Source organism: Pezoporus wallicus, unplaced genomic scaffold, assembly GCF_028554395.1.
Source record: "Pezoporus wallicus isolate ANWC-B61680 ecotype Strahan unplaced genomic scaffold, APGP_CSIRO_Pwel_v1 contig_10953, whole genome shotgun sequence".
NCBI classification, from domain to species: domain Eukaryota; kingdom Metazoa; phylum Chordata; class Aves; order Psittaciformes; family Psittacidae; genus Pezoporus; species Pezoporus wallicus.
In genome coordinates, this window is record NW_026640653.1 from 404,634 (window position 1) to 424,169 (window position 19,536).

The 19,536-nt window shown below is 37.8% G+C and overlaps 1 protein-coding gene across 3 annotated transcripts in view; it reads right to left on the reverse strand.

Moving 5' to 3' along the window:
- Positions 1 to 529: 529 nt before the first annotated feature.
- The window catches only part of RNGTT (RNA guanylyltransferase and 5'-phosphatase), a 183,621-nt gene continuing 164,614 nt past the window's right edge, over positions 530 to 19,536 (reverse strand). For 2 of the 3 annotated variants that reach the window (XM_057419973.1, XM_057419974.1), the window contains 2 exons: positions 4,095 to 4,218; positions 530 to 1,341 (listed from right to left, as the gene is read on the reverse strand). In XM_057419973.1, coding sequence (XP_057275956.1) covers positions 1,178 to 1,341; positions 4,095 to 4,218 — 288 coding nt within the window. In that variant the 3' untranslated portion in view covers positions 530 to 1,177. Of the gene's footprint in view, positions 1,342 to 4,094; positions 4,219 to 19,536 lie in introns of those variants that run through there. The other variant, XM_057419975.1, reaches the window with a different exon arrangement.

Consider the following 19,536-nt stretch of genomic DNA (forward strand, 5'->3'; position numbering starts at 1 on the left):
CCAGTGTGCTGCAACAACAGCCGTCTGGGCATTCATGTGCTTCTTCATTTGGTATGAAAGAAAGCCAGAGGAGGAGCACGGAGCCACAGGACAGCCAACCCCACCTTTGGAAATGAGCATCCTGTTCCCTGGGACACTCGTCTGCCCCCTAAATGGCTTATTTTTGCCCTGCAATTAACTAAACCAGGATCATTTCTGCCTGATGTGGTTCTCTCCCACTGAAACTACCTTCTCTGGTAGTTTAAACAGGCATTGTCTGGCATTTCTTTTGCCATTTTGTGCCTGGAACTAAGACATTATGATTAGCACTGATTATTACTCTTGCATATCACAGTGATGTGTACTTTTTAGTAATATTTACAATGGTATCACTGTGGAGAAATAAGCCCTGTACTAGAGTCTCCTAACAGAGACCTTAATACTAAGGATTTGGTGTATTCCTTATCTACAGGTAAACTTACGAAGGCAAAGCTAAAATCAGCCCATTATACATATGGTGTGTTAAGTTCAAACCTGGGGGGGGGGGGGGGGAGACCAAACACGCAGGACATTGTCTTTCAAAGTGATGCTATTTACAAGGATTCACATTTTTTGTATTTCAACAACAAAACCCCAGCTAATTTTGAAATTAGTGAAATCTAAGGTGGTTTAGTTTTGAACCAACATAAAGCACAAACAACACTGCTGTTCACTGTTAAACACAAGTCTTAGAAACGCAGGGAAACCATGATCAGTTACATATGGGTGACAAACTGCAAGCAGTTAAACAACAATAATAAAGAAACACTTCTGCTTTTTTTTCTTTTTTTTAAGCACAGCCTCTAAAAAGTAAAGCATCCCAATGTCTTCTCAGTTCCAGATTGCTGACATTATAAATTAAAGGTGAAAAGAGATCCGTATATAAACAAGGCAGCTTTCCATTGACTTCATTGTACTGTTTTTGTCTAGACCTTTGGAAAATTTATCTTCAAATACCACATGGTAAGGTTGGCTTTATCAGTTAAAAAACAATGTCCATTTGTATGTGGAATTTGGGAGGAAAAAAACCACTCAAACCCCTCTAAAATCAAAACCCCATACCCAAGTATTTACAGCAATTCAGATTTTCTTTTCCAGCCTTCACACTTGTGTTTCTCCTTCTGCAGAACTGTAAACACTATCTGCTGAGATCAAGGCCTTATGGTATGGTACGTGGCCTTTTGGGTGGTGGGGGTGGCATAAGTTCAGTGTCGGGATCGAGGTGGTGTTTCCGCGTCTGTCCTTGAGAAGCTGCTGCACATCTGTCAATGAACTCAAACAGCATCTCCTTTGTGACTGGATTCTGGATGCTGTTGCATACAGCTGGGAATAAAGAACATGATCTCAAGTCACTAAACCGAGGTTTTGCAGCCAGCACTTCAATAGTTTCATCCCCTCTTTGCAAAATAAATAATGTACTTCAGCTCCAGTATTCAGCCTTAAAGGTGGACTTTCACAAGATGGTTGTGTCAGGAGTCAAGTGTCCCTGCTCTGCCCCTCAGAGAGCAAAGCATGTAGTGGGCCCCTATGTCATGGAATCTCTCTTTATAAAGCAAACAAAAGGCACATGTGTGTGTAGGCTTCATGGGGCAACTATAAAAACACAAAGAACTGACATCCCACTGAGGTAAGCAACAGCAATGAAGGCCTTGTGAGACATGGCTTTAAAATGCTCATTAAATCCTAATAGCAAGAATCAAGACTGGCCTAACTGAAAACCTCTGAATTAAGGTAACTTTTCTTCACCACAAAGTACCATCAATACCATATACCTCCATATGGCAGAAAGACTTGACAAGCGAGCTATATGTGTATTGTAAGGCTGGAGTGTTGCATGGTGGTTAAGGCATGCATGTACAAGCACACTTGGATTACTTAACATGACTCCCCAGGTTGCAGCTTGTAAGTAAAGGCCCATAGGATTTTATGGAACAAATAAAAAGGCTTACTTCTCTTAAAACAAACTAAATATTTTTAGTACTTTCCCTATGTAACTTTATACTCCTCTAATTAATCCTCCCCAGAGACTTAAGGAGGAGGGAAAAAATAAAGAGTAAGAAATGAAGTAGAAATCCTACAACTACCTTGGAAGTAAGTACAAAATTATCAGAGGATAATTCATTATGCATGTATGGATTGGCCTCAGTATGGACTCAATTTCCATGCAAAATGATCTACTGATCCCCTAGAGTACTAAACAATATTAAGACTCCTTAAAAGGTACTTGTAATGGAGCATTGTTACAAATAACAATGACTCTTAAAAAAACCTCCTTTCTTTCCTGCAGAATTCTAGAACCATTCAAAGCATTACTTTACAATTAACAAAACACCTTCCTAGCACTTTTTTAATCTCATTTATTTCTTTGGTGAAAAGGTGCTTTAAAAGTTGCACTGTACATGACTTAGGCAGTTGGAAAGCATTATGATTATCAGTATTTAGGAACAGAATTTGTGCCACAATGGTATAACTCTGCATCAACTTTTAAGGGCTGTCCGAGCTTAATCACTCAAAAAGTCCTCAATTTCAAAGGTATCAAAGTCCAAAAGCAAGTTGGAGACAGGTACTTACTCTGTTGCTATTTCAACCATACAGAAAAACAAACAGTATTTTTCATCAAAAGAAAGCAAAGAGAGGAGGAAGGATCCAGAGGAGAAGACAATGGAAGTCTCAAATGAGAAAATACAACTTGTGGGGATTCTGAAAAATGGGCAAAAGTGAAAATTTAAAGCCAAAAGCTTTCTGTTCTGAAAATTCCCATGAAAAATTTGAAATATTTCTTACAAAACAGTTCTTCCTGTAGCATTTAATTTTCTTGTATTTTTAGGAAGTTCATTATGTTTTGGTGGGGGAAAAAAAAAGGTCAGGAATAACATAAGTGCTCTACAAATGGAGAACATGAGAAGAGGAAAAGGGCAACTACATCTGCTGTTATGAAGAAAGGAAAGAAGAATATGCTACTCCTCAAAGAAAACTCCAAGGAAAACTAACTTCTGAAACATTAAGGTGAAACAGAAAAGAGAAATCTAGGTCATGGTGATGAAGAAACGTGGTTGTACTTGTATGACTTTTGTGGCCCATTCCTCTTCCCTGACAGGACTGCTCAGCAAATATTTCAGCCACGTTCGGTGCTGGTTCCCTAAGGTGCCAACAGATTTATTATCTTCTAACAAAATGACCACATTTTTTGTTTTTTATTCAAGAAAATCTCACTGCTCAGGCAGAAATACAAGTAGAATGGTTCAGAGAAAATCTTACATCATCTATGTATGCCCTAGTAAATAGCATGGTCTTACATTTGATTAAACTTCATTTTGGCACTTAATAAGTCAGTTCCAATGTGACTTGTTATTCAGCCTCACACACATTTAATTCAAACTCTTATACTTCACCTGAATGTAAACAACATTATTTAATTCACAGTAATTGACATAACGTTTTTTTGGTAGAGAAACATAAAAGTCCCACAATTCTGCAGGGATATACCCCCTTCTTTCATTTGTTTCCCTTTTCATTGTTTGTACAACTACTGCGGAAACTTAAGATGACATTTTCCCCTATTAATTTTCTAGCCCATCCGCCAAATAACGATTTTGGTGTTCTGAATAGAGGTGAAATTATAAAGGATTTCTTGTTCGATAAATTCAACTCATAGCGTGCCAGTTTGCATTACCTCCCAACAAACCAACACGGCAACTACTGTTGCAAAGCTATCATAAATAAAACCTTCCCAGGGTCTTAAAAGGCATGCCCTGCCATTTAGAGTCTCTTGGAGCAAGTGTTTGCAGTTCTGCAAAGACTTAGGCAGTGGATTCTGCATAATCTGTTAAATACTGCATCAGAGTATTTGTTCAACTGACTTCATCAAATAAACCTGAAACCAAAGGATTCCTGCTATATAAAAGTTAAACACGACATAAGCATTTGCAAAGTGAGGCATTACTATAATAAGTTAGGGAAGTCAGGACCCAAGCTAAAAAATAAGAATACAGAGTGCTTTTCCTCCTTAAACTAGAACAGAGTGAAACCCTAAAATTTGAGCCTGAAAAACTTTTAAAGCAAACCAGTCTACTCACCCATAGCAGTGCTGTAGGCATTTGGAAAGCTTTTGTCTATTCTCTGTCTCATGAAGACCCAGCTGTTGTTCTCAAACTTGCACTCTATAATTTTATTGTCGTACTGTTTCAGTTCTTTTGTCACCTGTTAAAAAAAAATTGTTTGGGATAAACATATTATAATTAATTTTTTTCTTCTTTCTGTTAGGGATAAATAACAGAGGATCAAAAGCTGCCGGCATTTTTCATGCCTCCATCCTACATAGAAAATCTGCACAGACTACATCTCCATTCTACATATGCTCAGCTACTCAACATTTAAAAAATACTTTAAAAATCTGCTGTCAATATACAGCAATTATATTATGCTAAAACATCAACAGCTCTAACAGAGGGGGGAAAAAAAGTCACTTCTGGCCCAAATGCAAATAGGTTTCCATGGGAATAAACTGCTTCCAGTGTAAGTGCTACTGCCAGCCTAAGTGCACGAAATGTATTATCCATGTTTCATCAACCTTCTTTGTTGAAGGTCTCAAAGCCAAATGTCTGATTTCAATACCAGAAAGAGCTTGTGGAAAATCATTCCACTCCTTACATTACTGAGGATTTTTCTTTTATTCTTTGTCTTCGTTTGTCTTTAAAAATTAAGATTGTAACTCCAAAATAATGCGGAACTGCAAATCCCATACATTCTAAATCTCCTTCAGGCCTCGCTTTATTGATTCATAGGTTTGTCAGCAGCCAATATCCTGAGCTATTTGTCTTTCTATTTGGCAACACTGTGTGGTTCGGAAATGTAGTTTATATGCATTGGACTTTCTAGTTGTTTTGGCTACTTCATCCCATGCATCCTAATCTATGATACAATGCAAAATTTTCAAGTAACCATGGTAACCTGAGAACCTTATCTAACGCTTTAACAATTTTATCCATATACTTCACTTTGTTCTAAAGGGCCTCTTCAGAACTATAAAGCTGTATTTAACTGCTAGCTCCATTTAGTTTGCTATAGTTTACCAACGAAAAGCTGTACAAGGTAATACAACACTTAGGATTCAGAATCTTATGTATAAGCGCCCTCATAAAAAGGGACAGGTTATTGGAATTCATTAGCATAATTTTTCACCTCTGTTGTCTACTTGCTCCTGAGTGGTGACACAGGAATTTACTACTGTCAGAGGGATGCAGATTTGAAAAAGGCCATAACTGTCTCCAGACAGCTTAATGGCACATACAGTGGAAAACCCCATGAACCTCTTTTTCATTAACTCCCAGGTAAAGGCAATTAGCTCATGAAAAGGTCCTAAGCATGAACTGAGCTCTCCTATACTGCATGGTACAGGATTTATCCTTAATTTGGTAAGCAGAAACCTAACATTTTTCTTGGTATTTACCCTGAATACTTGTGTTTGTTCCCGGATAGAGAGACCTGGGATTTTACTTGTCAAGTGAACACGATAATTTTGTTAAACCCGCTTACAACTGTGGCCTGTCCTGCTGCAGGACAAACAGAGTATAAGTCAGGTTTCTGTGTCACATGTTGTTTCTTCATCCATTCCATCATCTGCAAAAAGCTTTTTTCCCCAAATCATTTAAGCCTTAAGTGAAGTTTGCATCTGCTGATGAGCACGCAGATGAAATCAACCAATTGCCCAGATCAGCAATCTCTTCCTTTGCAGCATGCTTTGCACAGCACGGCTCTTCTTTCCATCCTCATTGAAAAGCTGTATACAGTCCAGATGTTTGATTGACACACATTTGTGGACTTATTTATGTTCCAGTAACTGTATGCAGGAAAACACAACATCCTTTTCTAGTGCACTATGGATACCTAAAAGCAGGAAGAAACCTGGCTGCGCAGTGCCTTGGGGAGGTATATTACTTGGAAAACAGCTGCCTAGTGGAAGCAGGGGCAGCAAGGGGTATGACCATGCATCTGATTTTCTGCCAAGCAGGGAAATGTTAGAAGGATCACCTACTAGAGAGAGAAAAGTATAAAACTGCAGGCAATGACTTCAACTAAACAACCATCTCATAAGGCTTTCTCATGGTTTATCATTCTTCTAGTGTTCAGATGCTCAGAATAGCAATAAATTAGATGGCGGCTTTATCTGACTGTGGCAATTAAGCAGGATTATTAACTATCTAGACATTTGCTTGGCCATTCATTAGCAATCTGGAAGATAGATCTTTCCACAAAATACGAGCACCTGCCAGAGCACTGACTTACATGAAGTTTCACATTAGAAAATTGCTGATCAGAGTCTTTAACAAATGCAAGCTGTAGTAAATATTTTACAAAGGAAGAAATACAGCACCTACTCTTCCCTATACTTTGTTAAGTGACCTCAAGTCTTGCAAATATATTTACTGTAATATTAATGAACGTTTTAGGAATTACTAGGCATTTTATCAAAACTACAAGTACTCTGAGCAAAACACACTTTTCAGCATTAAAAATACTGTTCTACTATTGTGCCTTAGTATACTTCCAAATGGGAATGGTTTATGCACAGGACTGAACAAGTCCATAGTGATTCTTGTACCCATAATTTACACCCTGCATCTACCTATTATTTGAATACTACTTTCTGGTATTTCAAAGTGGGACAGGAAACCAACACATTTAACTGTCTTGTATTTCCTTCCCTTTGAGAATTAATTCTGAGCTGCTCAAAGCCGTGTCTTCTCGATTCTCCCTTTGCTGTATGGGGTTCATCCCTCCTTCTCCCCTTTAAATATTACAGTCCACAGAGTAACACACCACCATTTCTCTTCCTGAGAAATGACTGGCATTTCTAGCTAGTGCTTCACAGAAATGGTGGAACCGTCTTAGGGATGATGGCAGTTCTCAGCCAGAATGCTTATCCTGAGCAGCAGCAATGTTTTTGTTACAGTGCCAAAGCTTCTGCTATACAGTAGGTTAAAATACCTTGAACCTGCATTAAGCAATTTCAAGATGGACGCTCCACACTAAGGACTTCACGAAGCCTCCCTTAATTAAATATTTATTCCCTAGCCTATTCTCAGTCAGTGAGGATCAGAAGCCCAGAGGACCACGTCTCCAACATGAGGCTGTTCGAGTGGGTGTGCATCAGAACAGCGTCTCTAGTCTGGGCCGTAACTGTGCCATAGGAAAGGACGAACACCAACCTGCACACTGCTTTCCTTTAAAGATGAAGGAAATTATTCCTCAGCAAGAGCACTTGTCATTCCTGACTGCATTTGATCTACTTATCAGGAATCAGCTTACTTGCCCAACAGAAATCACTTCCCCAAATTATAGATGAGTCTCCCCTTAGAAGGGGAATCTCTTACTGCGAGATTACAAGATGTGACTGGAAAAGTTGCTCAAGGACGTCAGATTACACGAAGGTGACAGCTATCCTCCTCTCCCCATGGATAAAGGCTTCCCACTGCCATCACAATCTAGGCTACTCACTAGGAAAACCTTTGGTGGGGTAAGCTTATTTCTTTTACTAAGAATGATGACACTTAAGGTTTAGGAAATCTCCCATTTTCCAGCCTCCTTTCATTCCTATGTTCTGAAAGAAATTCAAAACATATTAAAAAAAGTGAAGTACTGAATCCATCTCAAATTATCTCACCTGAGAGAATAATGGAGCAGTTTTGAGATGAATCACAACAGTGTGTTTATATGCAGCCACATTTTATGTTTAGAGCAAAATGTGAAAATACAATATATCCAGCTGAAAAAGAAACCATTTACATTTAATGGAGCTAGCTAAAGTCCCATAAACATGCCTGCACTACCTCTGCTGGCTATCAGTGGCCAAGGCTTTTCTGTGCATCTTCACAGTGCATTTCATCATCACACTGGTCCATCATTCCACCAAGTCATTTATTTGAAGCATATATATTTTCTGTGAAGACTTCACTCAAACATTAGTCTCATCACCCTTAATCATAACCAAAGGAGAATGAAATTTCTGGGCAAGCCACCACTTTACATAAGAGGTATTAACAATGAGAATTTAGATTTTAAGGTAATTAAGTTAATATTGCAGAAAGCATGTCTACAATGGACAAGTTTAAACTTTACAAATGCATCTACCTTCCCCATATCTGAGTTCTTTAGAAAGAAAAAAAGATGTAAGCTTTTAGATAAATGGTGCCTTGACTAAAAGAAGCCCTATATTTCCATATGCATATTTTTTCAAAGCAACTGAAATGATTTTTAGCTCTGTAAATAATCCCCTTTAAAGAAAGTGGTTTGTAAGCAAAATCTTAACACATTCTGTTTCAAATCCTTCCTCTTTTTAAATGCCTTTTTGTTACACTTTCCCCTTTATTGCCAAATATTTATAGAAAGAGAATGATTCTTCAGTTCACCTATTTCTATTGCTTATTCCACATCTCTAGTCACCAGCTTAGTTCTAAGATCCCAGAAGAAATGATCATCAGAGTAGATGCAGAAAATGTTGACTTCCATGCAAGAACAAACAAGCAAAAGTAGCAGTGGAAATCTTGACATTAAAAAGATGTTTATTTCTAAATTCAGAATTTAAAAAAGGAACCATAACACACATGCAAGAAAGATTCTAAATGTAATGGCTTTCCATTTTAAAAGAAGAATCTGGCTCTTTATAGCTGGCATGTGCAGTGAAGGCATTCCCTTTTGATATGCTCAAGGCGCATACACTTTCAATTTTTTTAAACACAAATTCAAATGCTTGGAGGGGAGAAAAGTTTGGAGTTGCCATGTAAGCCTGGAAAGTAATTCTTCCTCTCTCTGATATCGTAACTAACTTTCCTCTGCTGTGAAAGCAGCACACGCCAACATAAATGATCACCTGTGCAATTATGAGGGAGAAACCGTTTGGTTGCTTCTCAGTCTCCTACTGTGGGAGAACTGGAGCCCATACCTTCTCTACTCAGCCATCCTGCAAAAATCAAAACACATTTTTCAAAGAACTGTCAAAAAAATATGACATTTTCAAGCTCCTTGTCCTGAGGGAACTGGAATATATTCAGCCACAAACAACAGTTTAGGAAATAAGACCTGTTATTATTAGCAAAATAGCACATCTCAAATCCTGACTTCTGCATTACTCTCAAATGCTGTGACGGCCCACAGCTGCCATGTACTATTATAGACTTTATTTCTAAACTTCTCAAGCAACGTGGAATGTCCTAGAAAACGGAGAGAATAAACCTGCCCACTGGTACTATGACTCCTTAGCAGTCGGAGCAGCAATGACAAGTCAGGGAACAGAAAGAACAATTATATGGCAATTTAAGAAATGAGGGGTCAAGACTTCCTGAAGGAACAGGATCAAGAGAGAAAACATAAAGAAGCAAGAGTTACAAAATACATAGCTTCTGAAGATAAGAAGATAAGCCAAACTCAAAATGAGATCTTTTTGAAGACTGAAAGGTGGCAAGCAAACTCCAAGGACCTTCATGACAAACCAAGGCAACTGAGAGGAAATGAGGTGTGAGAAACAGGATTCCCATCTAGTTCAAGAATATACCTAAAGCAAAGCTCGAAGTGCTTGATTTTAGTGCACACCCACGCATATGGGCAAGAACTATCCTGGGAAAACACTCTTACATGTGATTACAGATGAGGACATGAATATAAGAAATGCTAATGATTTGACTAAGACAATCCCGGAGAGTCAGCAGCCTTGTAGCCCAATACTTCCAGGGCACAACACAGTACCTAATACAGATCCCAAGCTGTTCCTTCAGAACTTCTTCCTAATTCTTGGACAGTTTGTTCAGATGCTTTTAAAGAACTTTCTTCCCTGTTCACATCAAGTATCTCATGTTTTCCACAGTAAAACTTCTCAAAGAACTATAAAAAATTAAGAGATGGTTATTAAATGCCTGTTCATATCATTACATAGGACTTCAAATATTAATACTGTCAACTGGCAAAAGTTACTCAGTTAAATAACCTGCTTCACATTTTTGTTCAAGCCAAACCAAATTTTGTAATGTAGCTTAATATCCATCTCTTAATATGACATTCAATAAATAATGTTACAAAACTATAGATTTGTCAAAAGTAAAATAAGAACACTGGTAACCAAGTCTGTTGCTAAATTAAACATACTGATTGCGCTTCCTTTTAAGCAATATATTATCCAACAAATGGTTATCAGCTTGGGTAAACACAATGCAGCTGATATGTTTATTTAACATTAATGAAGCCATCCAAGTGTAACTGTGCTGCTCCTTGCGTACATAGGAAATGGAAATGCTCCAGTTTTGAGATATCATTCTCATCTAGAAGGAACACTAAGAAATATCAAAATTTAAAGATTTTTATTCATGCCAAATTAGACCACAATGCTAACAGCAAGCACAGGAAAATCATGGAAAAGGCCAAAAAGAAAAAAACGTGTCAAAATCACAAGAGTGAGGCTTTTTTAAATTGTGCATTTGGGGTTCTTTTGATTTTATTTTTTTTTTTGTCTTCCAGTGTGTCTGGCACCCAGTTTCTGATTTATTCTTTAACACATAATATTTTCTCAAAGAATCTCTCACTTTTACATGCAGTTTTTACATACAGATACAGTTTTCTGATACACTGAATGGCTGGGAGTCCTGCAGTTTTCCTGACAACTGACTGCTAGAAACATCTCAAATAAAAACACCTTCCTCTTATCAGTGATATTACAAGTTTAATGACTTTCAGCACCAGCTAGAAATATAATTCTTAATGTATCCTGGAAGGTCCCCTGTACACCTGACCCCGCAACACCATCTGATCTATCTGAAAGTAACCGATGTTCTCCTGAGCTTTGTTTGGGACTCTCAGAAGAAGACTGGTATCTAAACAAAGCAGGTATCTTGCAACTGTGAAGATGAGGATGTGGAACTGTATCTGTATTTGCACAAATGCTTTGCTCAGTGATGAACATTCTTCAAGATATTCTTTTTCTGTACTTCCTGTTTTACTAAATGGGAAAACCCAGTCAGCCACAGCAAGCCAACAAAGTCTTCGAACACTTCTGGGCATTATAACTTGGGCATCTACAGTACTCAAAGAGCAGCTGACCTGCCTGCTAGACTTTGCTGTCTCCACCTAACCCCTGAGGGAAACTTTAAGCTTTTCAAAAACCCATTTTCTTTTAATCATCGTCAAGAACAAGAAACAGAGAGTCGAGGGTCCATACAGATCTTGAACAATTAAATGAAACAAAGTAATAAAAGGCTATCCTCCAAGATCAATATCCCTTGCCCAATCACTCTAATCACAACAGGTCTATGGATAAAAGGAAAAAGTTCCCTTTCTGCATCTTCTGTAAAAAGTCAGAAATGGAAGAATTCTGTGCTGAGGACTCATGAACCTGGCACGCCTCCACTGCAATAAGCTCTTAATGAAGTCGTATTAAAAAAGCAATTCGTATAATTCTGACCCTCAGCATGTGCTGATGAAAGAGGAAGAAACTCTAGGGGATGGGGGAACTGCAGAAAACACCCAGGCAGTAACAGAGTTCTCAAAGCAAGCATCAGTGTGAACTTACTGTAGAGAAGATGTGTGTTAGGTGCAAACAGAGCTTCACCTGCTCTGCAGCTCATTAATTTGTAGAAGAGGCAAGAACAATGCTTCACCACAAGTACCTGGGTAACTTTGCAGAGGCCAGAGACAGCCACCTTGGATTTGGCACACCAACAATAACTGTGCCACTAATGATCCTTAGGGTCAGTACTGAAACTTGAGGACACCAAAGTACCAAAGAAAACCAGGCAGATGCAAGCAAAATAGTAAAATCACACAGCAAACTGCAGAACTGTTCAGCAGGTTACAGAACCACAAGTAAGAAAGAAATCCTTTTGGTGAAGGACAAGGAATCCAACTGGAGATTTCTGAGAATGCTACCCACTACCCACTGCCAATTAATTATATTTTGAGGACTGTATTTCTAGTTGACATGAGCTAGCTCGTGAAAAGCCAATCTTATTTGTGTTTATTCACTTGGAGTGCTTTTGCAAAAGGGAGATGGCCCCAAACTGAGAGCACTGCATGCTAAGACACAAAGATCCAGGAGACAAGAGTTATGCACCAACAGTAACGAAGGTACTTTGAAAACACCACTCAGCTCATTCATAAATTATGAATTTCACAAGGCTTATTATTCTCAGTTTGCAAATGGGGAAACAGAGAAAGATAGTTTGTGGTCACACAACAGGGAAAGCATTTACCCCCCATTAGGTTCTCTAAACCTAATTACCCCTCAGGTACTTACACTCATGCTACCAAGAAATCCTGTGACACAAGAGTAGCTGAGATCTTTTAAATAATTTATAAGCTGAAACCCAAACTAATCTTCCAGAGACAAAGCAATGTTATCACTATTTTACCACCTTTGGAAATGCTATTTCTATCCCTCAAAATAACTGAAAGAGAACTTAGATGACTGTGCCAGAATAGGATGAAGAGTTTTTCTGACATTTTCTGCCTTTCACATGTTGGATTTCACCTCTGTAACGATGGCTCTCTTGACAAATATTTGTGTTTATCACACATAGATTTTACAGTGTACATTCTCATATGAATGTTTTTCATCTTTTCTTTGTACCCTAGCTATTGCTACTGTAGGTGTCTAAATTAATCTCATTTTATCTGTCCTTCTTACTCTCTACAAGGGGTTCTGTCACTTGCTGTCACACTGCCAGGGATGGGTTACAGGGAGACTCCCTGGGGCCAGGCTGTCAGGAGCTTCCCAGCAGCCTTTCTGCGTTGTCTGAAGAAAAACTACTTTTATAAATTAGATGGTATCTGACTGCTATTCATGTGGGCCTCCGCTCTACAGACTCGTACCCTTGTAAGTTACACACATCTGAGTAGCTTCATAAGATCAATTAGCCCACACTAGTGTTTACCAGGATGGGGCCCTAAACCTAATTCTAGACATCACTTACCTGGCTTGTGAAACATTCTTAGAAACCATGGGTTTATACTCTTTTGGAAAGACACCAAATGATATCAGAAGAAACCAAAAGAAATTTAAACTAGAATCCAAAGCAACAAGTAATTGCAAGTGAGCCTTTTAAACCCACTTTTACTTGCAACAGTACACAGCTTTCAAATTACAGCCATTGTGAATCATATTGTTTTTCTTCATTTAGATCCCAAACAGCCAGTTTAACTTAAAGTTCCCCCCAACCCCCAAATCAAAATTCACCACTGAGAACAACTGTGTTAACACTACAAGAAAATTTGTTTGCTTTGTGAAATTGAGCTTCAAAAGCATGAATTAAATGCACATTTGTGATTGCAAGTAATGCCTCTTCTTATACCCGTTCAAAATGTTTACTTTATTACAGCTTATTATAAATGTACTGTCTAAAATGCAGCAGCATGACTGCTCAATTTCCAGGCCATAATTTTATGATAATCATATGTAATATATTCATATGTCTACTCCGCTGCTTAACAAAGCCCAAACTGGTTTGTTAAGAGCTCTGCTTCCCCCATGGCTCAAATTTCTTTACCTCAGAACATTACTGAATAACAACATTAAGAAAAATATAATCAAAATTTTATTTTGTATTCTTCACTATATTAGGCAAACAAAGAAACAAAGACACTGGAAGCTGAATTTGGCCTACTGATTTTATCAAACACTGGTAGCTAAGTGACATGTAAATTATTAAACATGCTATGCAAGCATTATTAGAATGGTGGGGGGTAGGGAGCAAGATTATAAATTTATATATTTTCAATATCTAGAAATCCTATTTGTACTTGAAAATGTTGAGGTTGCACAGAGAGAATGTTCCCATAAACTAAGACCAGAAGTAAGAAAACTTGCTTTTAGTCTTCTGTATTTATAACATGTTTCAGTTTTTGCCGTGTAACTACCTACATAAAGTTGTGATTTTATTTTTTTTCATACATTTCAGAAGCAATCCCCAGTTTCTCATAAATATGATACTAGAACATACAGAGGTTTATAGGACGTGTAGGAAATAAAAACGCAGACAATCCACATCCACTTTGCTAAACTGAATTGTTTGTTATCAACCAAGTCTCCTACAAACTAAAGGTTCAAGCCAGAGAGGAGAGTTCAGTCTTGCTTATCATAGCTTGTATACGACCTGTGTAAGAGTTAGCATTTTTAAAAGAGTAATGGATCTTGAAATCACAGAAGTCTCTTACAGCAGAATCACATTTTTTAAAGAAAATTTTCAGGCTTTGTATTTCTATTGCATAAGCAAGCAAGAACTTTGAATTTTCAAATACAGGCTGACAAAAAAAATCATTAAACTACAACGATTTTTAAAGCCCTGCCGTTTGAGAGGGCATTCTTAAAGCTGATCGCCAATACTGGAGTTCACAATGCTGCTGACTCCACCTTCATTTTGGTACGTAATGACACACGATGAGTTCCAGGTGACTGCCAGAATCACTGAAGTGAGGGAGCTGATAAAAACACTGCAATAATATAAAACACAAAGCCAAGAGAAGCCGAACAACAACATTTAAAAAAAAACAGCAAAACTACTCAGCAGCGCTATAATCCAAATAAGAAGCGAAGACGTATTGAGGAAAAACCTGCAAAAGCCATGTTAGGCATTTTTCATATTCCAATTAGAAGGAAAGTTGTGTGGTTTTTTTGTTTTACTGATGATACATCACAACAAAAAGATCAATGGTTGCTGACTTAACTCAGACTTTCAAAACTCAGCTTGATCAAAGCAACTGATGTAGGGAAAGCCAACTGCCCTAACTCACTTCTCAATCGCCTTTATAGCATTGAGCTGGCTTGAAATCCCTCCCTTTCTTGAACAGTTTGTCTTAAACTTCAAAGCCTAACCGGCTTTGAGGCTTAAATCACGGAAAGCTTTTTTCCTCCTTCTTCAAAATTAAAGACATTCCGTATAATCTGACCTATAATCTAAAATCTAAGCATGTAGGTCTTCTCGATCATTGCGGGGTTACAGAATGGAAGAGGCTAGATATGGAAGTCGATCACGGCTCAAACACTGCAGATGGTTTTACGGTGCCTGCCAGCTGATGAGGTCAGTCCTCTGAAAGAAAGGTAAACAAGGGCTAATCTATCAATGGCACAAACTTGTCAGTAAATGAGGCTATAGAGGGGTTCTAACTGCTTTACCTTTCACTGCAAGCCCCTCTTTCTTTGCCATTCCTTGTTATTAATGAATCTGCGGCGTTAGGAAGCCAGATTTCCTAGGACACCATGGTAATGGGTGTGGAGTGGGGTGGTAGACTAAAGGAATCACAACGAAAAGGAATGGACAATATTAATGGACTTGGAAGAGTCACAACTGGCTTCAAAGGATTTTATGCGTTTTGTCAGATGTGGTCTGAGAAATCTATGAACATCTTTCTTTGGGCAGCAGTGTTTTTATACAAATCAATGAAGACTTTATTCAAGTTTCTGGTTTACTACTAACTAAATAGGATTACATCTTTGAAAGGTGAATGCTGACAAGAGGAGATAATTTATGGTTTGATAGCTGGTCCTGCCCAAGCCTTGCAAGACAGGAAATCTAGAAAAGCTCACTGTGTATAAGCCCACTTTGCATGGCTTTGCTCACACACTTTGTTATTGTAATGTAGATCAATAACAAAACAAACAAGCGAAAATATTTAGTCTTTATTCTTATTTAACAAAATGACTCCACCCAGTTAGCCTGCAAGAGCTAAGGCAAGCAAAGCCAGGAAGTCTCTTGAGTTTTCTAGCCAGATGACCTCTCAAATCTCAAAAAATCCCTTGTCATAAACTGTGACCTGCAAAGACCCCTACTTAGGCCAATTCTTAGATTCTCCAAAATCCAGAGCCTAATTCGAGCACTCTGCTCAAGTGCTACAGTTGTGTTTGCACAGCCTTCCTCCCCTTCCAGAAGCCAAGGACTGAAGCAGAATTGATTCTCTAACAAATACACCTGAAAACATTTGGTTTGCTTTCCACATGATGTAACAGCATTGCAAGTAACATCATAAATGTTAACATTCTAGAGCCAGCCAATGTCACCAACAATTGAAGCCAAGGGAAAAAAAAAGAAATTCTTAAAGGCTTTTCTCTAGAAGAATAGGTAGTGCTGGAAAGAAATAAGAAAAGAAAAAACAAGGAAAAAACAGGTAATGGCAATAGCGATTCTACAACCTGGTGCCCAATAATCTCAATGTGTATTTTTATACATGAAGCCAACTTAATTTAAGTAGTTTGCTTAGATAAAAGAGTTCTATGTACTGAAAAGCCCAAGGTAAAATGGAGTTGATCTGTCAGGCAAGAGTGCCCATAGTGAACTGAATCCATGAGCTGAATCCATGAGTTTCCTGCTATAACTATTAGCACTAATTACAGATTTTTTCCTTGTAGTTGTGAATGAAATATTAACAAGTTAGTTATTAAGTAACTCAGGCTCTGTTTGTTTTAGCATTAGCTTCAATACTGTAAATCCAAAACATCGGACTCACTTACCTATAAACATCCTTCTAAATTATTCAGAGATTTCCTTTGTTTTCCTTCTATTGAAGTTAAATTACTCTGATACCTCTTTCCATACATTAATGGCATTCAAAGTGTAACAGGTGGAAAGAGAATGTGACGAGGCAGGAAAATTCAGTAATTGTGCCTTGCGTTATTGTGTAAAAGAACAAAACCAATTTTGTCTCTAATTCTGCTTTTGCATATTCCTTTACATGACTTCTGCCATAGGCCAGCCCCTTCCCTACATTACACACAGGTCTGTACAAAAAAAACCAAAAACAAAGCCACAACATTTAGTTAATCTGCTCCTGCAATGGTCAGCAATCAAGTGTGTCTAACCATGACCCACTAATGAAATGAAGCAGAAGCTGGGCTGCACTTGGGTGCATTGCTATTGAATTACAACTGGGTAGGTTAACATATGACACTAATCGGGCATTTTATTTCTTGTGTGTTGCAGCATTAATACATGAGCAGTGGGCAGCTCCCAAAGCAGTGCAGTCCACGGTCGATATTAACCTTCTCTGGAAGACTGCCCGAGTCCTAGCAGACTGAGCAGCTGGATCAAGACGCCTTACAGAACTATTTTGCTATAGTCTCATTACCTCCTCCTTAGAGCACTGTCAGGGTCTTGCTGACCCAGCAAAAGAAGCCCGTGGATGACTGCTACAGAGGTTAAGCGAGAGAGCTGTCCTCCAGCAGAACTCATGTCTCTAATTCCCTTCTGTACCAACACTGACTCCTCTGCTTTACGCATGAAAAAGAGATGAAAATCACACCTCCATGCCTGAACAGAATCCAGCATGACATCTCATGAATCTACCAACTGAGAACATACTCAAATATTTTTTATTACAGCACATTAAGCTAAAATCAATAGATTCATTTACCGAAACGGATTTAGTACTTCAGCTAATCAAGGGAAAGTAACATTTTTCTGAGTAGAAGTGACATTTCATTATAGCATTTGGTTGTAAAGTCACTGACAGAGATTTTACTGGATACCAATTAAACAGTAACTCACTGACATTGGTAACATAAAAAGCAATATGGCATATTTACAGTTTTCTCCCCAGTAAATGAAAACATCTACAGTTCTCAGCAATACAAATAAAGTGTCAGCACAATGGTTCTAACAACGCTGCCACATCTCTGATCTTTCCTTTTCAGATCTTCCTATACTATTTTTCCCAAAGATAACATGCTATTTTTTCTATAATCAACCTTCTTTCCTTTGGAGAGAAGTGGAAGACCCATTTTGAAAGCTTCAATTTGCTGAAATACAATAACATCAACCAAGCTTTCTTGTTCTTCACTTTTATTCTCACTTTATGCTAGAAAGATAAAACCACAGTGGTTTAACTACTGTCAAACAAAAAGTAAATAAATAATGGTTTTGTTGACTACATATAACAAGATTCTGCATCACCATTATTCAACTGAGTACTAGTATATGTTTCTCACTGAAATGTGAAATTCTACAAATAAAATCATTCTGATATACTGCCAAGCAGAGGTGTATGGGACCCTTACAATGAAAACTGTGAAAGTAAATTTGATGAAAAAAATTATTTATGTAAATCATACAAATAAAGGAAGGAATTAAGAATGCAGAAATAAATTATCTTACCTGATTTACTGTCTATGTACAGCTTCATTTTCCCCTAGGTTTACTGCTTTCTACGTATCAAAGTGTACAGGTGCTATTTATCATTTCTTTGTGTAGGATGTAAGCATCCTTCTATTTTTACTAGTACAGAATCTCACCTTTTTGCCTACAAGCCAGCCTTTCATGGGTACAATATTAATTTAATTCCACCTTCCTCATTTGCTAACCTTCTGTAAGAGTCACCAACTCTCTCATCAGAAGTCTAACAGAGCTTAAGGACTTATTTGGTTTTACAGATTATATTTGAGGATAGAAATGGTGAAAAAAAATAGATCTCCAAAAATCTATTAGCAGTAGCTGAAGTGACATTTAAGCCACAACAGTTGTCTGTGGGGAATATTATACTGGAAATGCTCACTTGCAGTTAAAACAGCTGTACAATAAGAATTTGGTTTTACCCAGCCTTTAATCTCGTAATTGGGAAGTGCAGAGAGACAGGCAAGACAAGTATTTGGAAGATTACTTTAAGTACTTAAAATTTAGGAGCTAGTTTTGGCATGAAATCGACTGTGAAAGGCTGGTACCTCTAGAAAGCAATTTAAAAGACCCATAAAGGCAACTGTCAGGCGCTTTCCTTGGAGGTTCCTAGACTCACCCTTGGATTCAACTGGTTTCCACTATTTGTACAGCGGGAACACAGGAAGCCTGTGGGGTATACAGTGGCTATCCTCCTTTACAGGTATGATAATTAGGCAGGATATTATCCACAACCCTTTTTCCTTTGTAAGCTGACATCCTGCATAATTATCTCATTTGATATTTCTTCTACCTTCTGTGTCATTGTTTACAGGCCTATTCTTTTCCATTTATCTAAATTTAATCTGCATTTGCCTTTTACTAGTCCTAAACCAGCACAGTACCTCTCAATATGATTTCTGCCATGCAATCTTACCAGTATCTGACATTTAAAATATTTCTCATTCATGATGTTCACTATGCATTTTATATAAAGAAAGGTCTCAGAAACAATTTCCTAGTCAAAGAATTTCCCTGTTATACCATCTTTCACCCTTTGCAACTTCAACATCTTGATTTATTCATGAGTAATTTATTTTAAAGACATTATCATCTGCATTTCACAATGGTACTACAAGTTCAAGCTCATTTATCAAGTTCAACCTCATTTGTTCAGTTTAGACTCAAAATAACTCACCTCTAAAAAGCTTAACAAATTTAGATATACTCTGCCTATCAACCGTTTACAACAATGTGCTTTCTCATCCCCCCCTCAAGCCTGATCTTGGTCGATGTTCTCATGATACTTTAAAACAATAAACAATTAAGAAGTGTTTAAAAGAAGACCTAAAAGACTTTGCTCAAATACCTTTTGTTGTTTAATTCAATTAGAATAAATTTC